The sequence below is a fragment of the Abramis brama genome, assembly GCF_963993115.1.
Source record: "Abramis brama genome assembly, chromosome: 4".
NCBI classification, from domain to species: domain Eukaryota; kingdom Metazoa; phylum Chordata; class Actinopteri; order Cypriniformes; family Leuciscidae; genus Abramis; species Abramis brama.
Window position 1 is genome coordinate 12,972,906 of NC_139966.1, and position 8,841 is coordinate 12,981,746.

Sequence of the window (8,841 nt, forward strand, 5' to 3'; positions counted from 1 at the left end):
TGTTATAATGCTTTTAGTCTAATCAGGTCATTTAAGTCCATTCACTCTCTCTGACCGACTCTCTTACCAGTGAACTGAACTACTGAACTAGATCTGATTGAGACGCACTCAGAGATTCAGTTGAGTGTTTTACTTTCTGCTATTTATTCTCATCTTAAAGATGGCGAGTGCCCATCTAGCAAAAATTGTGCGGGCCAAAAGCGGCCAGATTAAAGCTAAAAAACTCGGCCGATCCTCGGCATGAATCTAGTTCCGATTGCTTTGCGAGCGCTCGGTTTTAACGTGGCCCGATTGTGGAACCCCGAGAGAGGACGTAAAGCTCCCCTCCAATCCTGTGTTCCTTGTTTAGGCATATTTAAACTTTATTGATTTCCATTCATGTCAGGTTAATACTAAAATTGCTGAGCAGTCTTATTTATGCAAGATAAACTTAAAATAAAACAGCAAAAGACAGGTTTCATGTTTAATGCATTTTTTTTATTGGACCACACTTCACTCTCCCCTCTGGTAATTTAACAAAAATAGGATAAATGAACTCACGCACACGCACACGCAGAAGCAAGATTTAAGAAAAAGTTTTTAATCATCATACTGAGGACCCATCACACTATAAACTATAAATAGAATGTGTAGAACAGTGGTTCACAAAGTGCAGTCCAGGGCCTTCTGGGGCCTCAGAGGCACTGCAGGGGTCCCCCAAAGATTGCCTACATGACAAGTGCATAGAATTATATGGAGTTGAGTGTAAGTGAGTTACAAATGTTTTGTTTGAATGAGTATTTATCTTAGAATAATTGTTTCATGATTTGAATGTAAATTTATGAAAAAGTTCATTCTTATCAATACTGTTCATTTGCATTTTTGGGAGGTCTGTGGTGGAATTAGGTGAATTAAACACCACAAACTAGACCAAAATGTTTTAAGCATATTTGCCTTTATATTTTTTGCAGAACAAACCCAAATTATTTGAGGGCTTACAATAAAACAGTTATAGCAGCTTTGATCATCAATAAAATAAAAAGATTAATATCTGGCAGCTTGCAAATAAAAGATAAATAAAATATTGGTCTTTAACCAAGACAACAGTACATTGTGTCTCATCTTATAAGTGCAACATGTTTGGCTCACAGAATGTAAATCTATTTTATCCACAACTGAAAAGTGCTTAACAGGCATAAAACCTGACCAAGAAGGCTTTGTCCCAACACAGGGAAATTCAAGGAAACTAAATACATGTCCTTTACAGTGCACAGTGTGCATGGGTGAATGAACAACTTTTAAATGCTACAACTAACTGGTGCTGAACACTGACAGAACCACAGCAGAAAATCAAACTTCTCCTCCTCTCTGAAGCCGCGACAAACTTTAGCAGCATCCTTAAACATTTTGAAACAGCCTTCTGTTGACTTTAATCATCTCATTGTAAACATAATACTTGACATCCTTCCAGGTGCGGTTCTTCAGTGCTGGGGACTCATGTGTGATGCACAACATGCAGGCTTCTTTCCCAGGCACTCGTCTCACAGCTATGAATTTGCCCATCCTTCTCTCCACTGCACTCTTTTCCTCCTCACTCCACGGTCTCTTGGTCTGTTTTTGAGCATCTGAAAAAGGAGTGTTTAATTGAAGTTAAACGTCATATTTGCACAAAACTCTTACATTTAAGTCTCTCAATGTCAAATATTGGACTAAACATAGTTGTATACACCCCTGTAGAAACATTATGATGTCCAGGGTCTAAATTATTTGTAACTGAAATCAGGCTAGTTTTGATGATAACAGTATCAAAGAAATCTGTCATGAGGTATTCTTTCATTGATTATACATGTTCCATATATAAAATACTAAGGCTAATATGAATAGGTATTTTTAGTTTACTAGCCAAAATGTGTTAAATTGTGCGTAAACTGTGCTGGTATAGCTGACGCATCCAAAGCCCTAGCCATCATCTCTAATTAATAATAAGAAAATAGGCATATTTTGCAGTCTTAAATGTGCAATAGAAGAAAATATTACCAGTTACTCCACTTTACCTCCATATTTAACCTCTTAACCCCCGCCTTAACCGAGCACATTTTCTCCAGTTCAATATTACCCAAATCTAAAAGCTTCTCGACTGAAGCTTACAGCCTATATGGGACAGGGTTAACGCCTCATTTTGAAAGCTAAGGAAACCTACAAAACTTACCGCAACATTTTTGTTGCCACGTTTTTGTCACATTTTTGAAGCTTTTATGTTGTGTGTTTCGTAGTTAGTGAGTCATATCTTTGTCACCTTTTTGTCGCTCCTCTGTGGCTTTTTCATCACTCTTGAGTTGTGATTTGAGTTGTGATTTTTGGTGTTATTGTTGCTACATTGCCACTTTTTTTGTGTGTTTTCATCCTTTTTTTTATTGCTTTTAGACTTGGGTAAAGGCAAACTGGTGAAAATGTGCTCGGTTCAGGTGGGGGTTAAGAGGTTAAGAAACAAACATGGAAATGTTTAGCTGTTTCAATCCCTTGGAGCCAGAACTAAGCAAAGGTAAAGAAAAAAATAGACAACAGCAGCCCTAGTTTCAAGATCTTACCATCAGTGCCTTTGTTCATGGGTCTCTTTCTGTGTGGTTTAATCTTGGACGGCTGGTCTAGCGTGCTTTCCTCTCCGTCTCCATCAGCTCCATCAAACTCTGAAGACAAAGACACATAATAAACTTCATTAAAGGGGTCATATAATGGTACATGCACTTTTACAAGTTGATTGTACTGAAATGTGTGTTGGCAGTGCCTGTACAGAACCATCATAAAACGATAAAAATCCATCCAGTGTTTTTTTTTTTTTATCTCCTTATGTTTTCCCCCGTCTCAAATCAAGTCGTTCGACCGTGTGACGTCACACGTTATGGTTATTGTGTTATTATTTCAAACGGTGTATGCACAGAACAGAGCAAAGCTCAATATCATTTAAAGACACATGCACTTAAACGGCGTGCTGAAAACAGAGCTGTTTTTAACCAGGTAAAATTTGTGTTTTCTTACAATACTAATGAGAATTTTTAATTAAAGTATTTTACAAACTTTTAATTTAGACCCTAAAGAATCATATTAGCTTGTACAAAAATGGCATTATATGACCCGTTTAAAATGTTGAGTTCCAACTGAAAAGCTGAAAAAAAAAAAAAAAAACATTTATAATAACATCTGAAACATTTAGTCACAAAGAGCAGTGAGCAGGACCAAGTCTAAACCAGGACTAAACCCAGTATTGTTTAAGTACTGGTACTAATTAAAATGAATAAAGTTAACTAAAGTAATCATACCATCAGTGCATTTTGTTCATGGGTCTCTTTCTGTGTGGTTTAATCTTGGACGGCTGGTCTAGCGTGCTTTCCTCTTCGTGGTCCTCTCTGTCAGAGTGTTCAGACACTGAAGACAAATACATATTCATGTTACTTATGTGGAGTGCCCACTTTAAACATTATCTTGAAGTCCACATGAAATCAAAATTGAACATATTTACTTTGTTTGCCTAAATTGATCGTTTTGTGGTGAACAATTCATCCATGCAAGTCAATCCACACAAAAAATTGTTTTGGCTTTGTAATATTTAATCAAAATCTGAAAATGTCCCTCCCCTCTGCGTTGGAGGACCTTCCCTGATGACGTATGTTTGACGGTTTTGGTGTCTGCTTAACATCCGTAACCACGCCCCTCCAACTGACAGTAGACAGGCTGCCTGTGTGTATGCGAGCATTGACAGCGCGTGAAAGGAGAGATGGCGAGGAGGTGCATTTTTGGTTGTGGCAATCACGGAACACTTTTCCCATTCCCTAAAATTCCCTCGTTACGGTCCAGATGGCTCGATTTTTTTACATTTCGAGGAAGGAGGGATAACAGAGAGGTCACGGATGTGCTCGAAGCACTTCACGCGTGAATGCTTCAAAAATTGGACACAACACGAAATGGGGTTTGTGAAATATCTGTCATTAACTGATAACGCGGTCCCGTCAGTGTACACCGTTGGTACCTCACAAAGTTTGACGGTAAGTTGAACTAGCTACAACCAAGCTCTTGAGACGTTGAACATCATACAGGGCTGCCAACATAACTTTGTCATATTATGCTTAATAAACTAAATACATGTTTAGTGCGCGTGTTTTGGCGCGTGCCCGCCAAAAACCAACATCACCACTTAAATCAAGACAGATTCGACATAACAGATTCGATCTCTTACTCTTTAAAAAGGGTAACTTATGTTGAAAAATATAGAACAACTTATTGAAATGAATCATGTCTCATGCAATTGCTCAATTATTTTAAAAATCGACATATAATTGTATACAAGTTGTCAATTTTGATACCAACTGACAGGTTTCCCTGTACAGTTTACAACATTATTTCAGTGAATATTTTTTCCTTGCAAAAAATAATTGTATTGTATATCCAAATGAATCGATATTGAATCAAGATCAGAATCTCAAGCTTATGAATTGAATCGTAATTCTCACTCCAAATTGAACTCAAAAGTTGGCAGTCCTGCACAATCTATTTTGCCCTTGTACCCATATCATAACATAATGCAATTTCTGTTATACAGCCCGTAACAAGATATGTGGCCTGTCAATGTAATGCACCATCTTTGAAAAATGTGTCAGTTCAAACGGAAACCCACAAGCAGAAAAGACGGAGTAAAGGTAAAGTTATAGGTTACTGGGCTATGTTTATTTTCATTGTATTAACTGGTAATAGTCTTCTTGTGTTGTTTCATGTATTTGATTGTCATATGTGTGTGTTGAAAATTTCAGCTGTTCAGGTGAAGCCTTTAGGCCACTCTGTTGGTGTGAGTGTTGGTACAGGTATTGGAGCTCCGTGTCTCACTTCAACACCAATTAAAAGGCCACGCATGGAAGACACTGTGTTCGATGAGAGCTCAACATACACCTCAAATCAGTGTTCAGATGTCACCTATGAGCCTGATGTCACTCAAGAGAGCATTGAAAAGTAAGTCTAAATGTGGTTATCACTAAAACTTCATACATGGTAAAATTATAGGTCAGGTTTGAGATGATCAATAAAGATGCTTTGTTAGAAAGTATGATTTGATTTGCTGAGTTATAATTGTCCAGGGTTTGCCAACCACTACACAAAGCCAGGAAATACATGGTGTATGAAGACAATTTGCTACAGCTGTTTCGGAAGTGTCAAGCATGCAGCCATACCTGCACAGTTGAGAAATTTGTAAATGGGACATTTGTATCCATCACGCAGGTGATCATAAATTTAGCACTGACAAATTGTTACAAACATAATTTTTTAGGTTTACATCTCAAAACATGTCTTTTGTCTGCTAAATTGATTTTTTTTTTTTTTTTTTTTATCTCTCAGAGTAATGAAGTGGGTGCAAGTCCACGCATGGAACGCAAAGGTTTTGTGAGAAGCCTCCAGTTCTTGGAATCAGCAGGGTTAAGGATTGGTGCTATCGTCACAGACCGGCATCCTTCGATACAAAAGTATCTGAGGGAGCAGCGACCTGAGATCCAGCATTATTTTGATACTTGGCATGTCTCTAAGGGTAACTGTTTGGCAGCATTTTAGATTAATCAGATATATACACAACAGCAACATAATATCACAACTTGTGACTCAAGTGACAAAAGCACAAATGAAATTGAACTAAGTTTTAAGAACTGATAAAAGTATAATATTTTAATTCATTTCATTTTCTGTAATTGCTACTTAAGGTCTCGCCAAGAAGATTGATGCACTAGGGAAAGAGCGTAGTTGTGGAGAGGTTCTGGCCTGGAGGAGAAGTATCATCAACCACCTTTACTGGTGTGCATCCTCTTCCAAGACAGGAGAAGAAGCCGTGGAAAAATGGAAGTCTGTCACCAACCACGTGCAAAATGTGCACCATCATAACAGCGACTTGTTCCCAGTCTGCACCCACCCACCTCTTGAGAGGCGAGCTTGGCTGACACCAAGTAAGGATTTTATTGATTCCTAATGCTACATGATTAGCCTAGTTTGGTAACAAACATGAAGATAACTATGGCTGGGTTGATTAAATTACTATTTACAAGCTCTTGACTCAATTCTAATCTTAATTCAATTTGATATTGAATTTTATTCTGAAATGTTTCAGATACCTTTTAAATTTTCTATTATGGAAAAAAAATCTCTCTTAAATATTGCTTTAAAATGTAATACTGAAAAATACTTAAAACTATAATACTGAAATCTAAAACTAGAATACTGATTCTGCTAAGAGTGAAACGATTGATTTATTTTATAAGCCATGACTATAATATTAAAGGTTAAAATTAACAACAGTCTGTTGAATTCAAGTGCCATAGTGATATACAGATGCAATGGGATTTAATAATCTATATTTCCAACCATAAAAATTACATTACAGTTATATGTTGATAAGGACTCACTGTCTTTATTAGGCACTAAAGCTTGTGAACGGTTTTGCGACCTGATGATAAACCAGCACCTCCTGAAAGATGTGGCAAAACTGAGCCCTCACCATCAGACCTCCTCAGTTGAAGGCTTCCATAGCCTGATATTGAAATTTGCTCCAAAAAATGTGGCTTTCTCATTTGTGGGAATGTTGAACAGGTGTGACAGTTTAAATGTCTTTTAAGTTCATAAATAAAGCTGTATGTGCATCTGTCAAACTGTCCTATATTTATATATAGGTTAAATAATCATGACCACAATGACGGGGTGAAATGGGCTGTGATGGGGCACCAGGTAAAATCTTGCCTAGGGCAGCAAATAGGTCAGGGCCAGCCCTGTATGGGGCAGGCACCTTGATCAAGGAAATACTGATGCCTTTGAGAATCTGAGTGAAATTGCTGAAACCACTACTTCTGGAGTCACCACAGTGATCCCATGTATTAAACAGCACATCTCTACATTGAAAGAATTGTTTCAAAAGTACTTTCCAAACATCAGCGTCCAGTATGACTGCAGTATCGATCCTTTCAATACAGAAGGTTGCTATTTTAATTTTATTGACTATGACTTTTTTTAATTATAGTCATATATTGTACATTTATTTATAATGTATGCTATTTAAAAACATCGTTGTCAAACTTATTCATATTCTATCTGCAGCACCAGCAGATGTCAGCTCTGCAGAAGAGGACTAATTAATTGAGATGACGAGCAACTCCACTCTTAGGCTGAGGTTTCCAGTTCAGACACTGAGTGAATTCTGGCTTGGAGCGAGTATCCACTCATTGGGCAGAGGAGTCAGACCATTCTTCTTCCCTTTGCTACATCTTATCTCTGTGAGAAGGGATTTTCAGCTGTTGCTTCACTGAAAACAAAATACAGATCTCATCTTAACATTGAGCATGAGCTGAGAGTGGCAGTATCAAGCCTACAACCTCGTTTTGAAAAGAAAATGTGTACTACAAAACAGGCTCATTGCAGCCACTAAAATAGTGGATAAGATTATTCATTGTTTGTCAATTTTGTTTATTCTTTTTGCATGTAGTTTTCAAAGTGACAAAATGAAGCAAAGGACACAACTAGTCCACACTTTTATTTTCTCAAAGGCAAAATGCAAACACAATTGAATTATTATTATTTACTTTTGAGTCTTTATTTTCTCTAATTGAAAGTTTTTAATGCTGTTATTTGATGTTATGTTTTTAAAATGTGAGGTTAATAAAATAAAATGTAACTGTTAAACTTAAAGCCTAGTTTCTTACCATTTTGTTGGGGCGATTGGGGACTGGTGGGGCGATTGGGGACTGGTGGGGCGATTGGGGACTGGTGGGGCTCTGAACCCTTCCCTACCGCCAAAGTGGGGAATGGCAGAAAAAGCTTGAGAAGGACTGGTGTAGGGGGACAGAATATACAGTTTGTACTTTAGCACCATATAAATGTGTATTCCCTGCATTACCTAATTAATTCTGCAGTCTTGTTATTCTTTCTTTAATGTTCATCATAGCTACTGCAAGTAATACCTTCAATTTACAAGTGTAATATGCCAAAGTTTTAGAGTGTTATTTTGCGATTAAAGAATACCAGTTTATTATAGATTAAATGTGTTAGTTTCCATCAGTGCGCTAATGGCGGCATCTTGTGGGCATACATAGAAAATGTACTTGTAAATGAAAAAAAAAAAATACTTGTAAAGTTAAAGTAAATGTATAATTAAGGTGATTTAATATCTGTATTTGTTCCAGAACCACACATCTGTACAATGTGAATTATCATCAGTAAACTAATTTAAAGGGTCACTTGATGTCATTACAAAGTTCTGACCGACTGTCTGCAGGGGTTTGTGTATGTGTGTGCAGTGTGTGTGTGTGTGTGTGTGTGTGTGTGTGTGTGTGCGCGAGTGTGTGAGTGTGTCAGTGTGTGTGTGTGTGTGTGTGTGTGTGTGTGTATGATATGGAGTGAATTTTCTCACAAATCTGCCTGGACACGTTTGTGGTACAGGTATGCGTTTGTATGCATTAGGTTTGGTATTCATTCAAAGGTTTGTATTTATTTGTGAAATATTATCTAGGCTCAATTTATATTTGTAAAATACAAGACGTGTGTGTGAGTGATAGTCCATGAGGCAGACCCCCAAATTTCAGAAATTAGTATCATAAGAGGGCACCAATGTTGCTCTTTTTTATTCAACAGAGGGATGTCCCTGGGACCACAAAAATGCATGATAGCAATTCTTAGTGGGTAGCTTAAGGTACAAAAATCACCAATTTTATGTATGACCCTCCCAAAATTTGTCGAATTCAACGTAAAGTCGGTTATTTCTTTAATTCATTATTTTTGGTACCAAAACATTTATACTTGGTGATATCTAGGTTGGAATATTGTCAAAACTTTAACTTGTTTCAA

At 37.2% G+C, this 8,841-nt stretch overlaps 1 protein-coding gene across 3 annotated transcripts; it reads left to right on the forward strand.

The window, feature by feature from the left end:
- The first annotated feature begins 3,698 nt into the window (after window positions 1-3,698).
- LOC311081839 (uncharacterized protein) lies at window positions 3,699-7,683 on the forward strand. 3 transcript variants are annotated; one of them, XR_014606018.1, is made up of 9 exons: window positions 3,729-4,019; window positions 4,574-4,670; window positions 4,782-4,977; window positions 5,103-5,244; window positions 5,362-5,548; window positions 5,718-5,957; window positions 6,426-6,597; window positions 6,678-6,977; window positions 7,099-7,683. XR_014606018.1 is itself a non-coding variant. In XM_084112542.1 (8 exons), exons 1-8 carry the CDS (start codon window positions 3,885-3,887, stop codon window positions 7,139-7,141), a joined length of 1,212 nt encoding a protein of 403 aa, XP_083968668.1. In that variant the 5' UTR covers window positions 3,729-3,884; the 3' UTR covers window positions 7,142-7,216. The 3 variants fall into 3 exon arrangements, 2 of the variants coding, with proteins under 2 accessions (XP_083968669.1, XP_083968668.1); XM_084112542.1 differs by lacking the exon at window positions 6,678-6,977 and having other exon boundaries at window positions 7,099-7,216; XM_084112543.1 differs by lacking the exons at window positions 6,426-6,597; window positions 6,678-6,977 and having other exon boundaries at window positions 3,699-4,019.
- Window positions 7,684-8,841: the final 1,158 nt, after the last annotated feature.

What these genes read in the sequence shown, in the direction of transcription:
- LOC311081839 (XM_084112542.1), top strand. Translation starts at nt 3,885, where the DNA reads ATGTGCTCGAAGCACTTCACGCGTGAATGCTTCAAAAATTGGACACAA. An exon ending in ACTCAAGAGAGCATTGAAAA is followed by an intron (nt 4,978 to 5,102) that starts GTAAGTCTAAAT and finishes ATAATTGTCCAG; the next exon opens with GGTTTGCCAACCACTACACA. An exon ending in TTTGTGGGAATGTTGAACAG is followed by an intron (nt 6,598 to 7,098) that starts GTGTGACAGTTT and finishes TTCTATCTGCAG; the next exon opens with CACCAGCAGATGTCAGCTCT.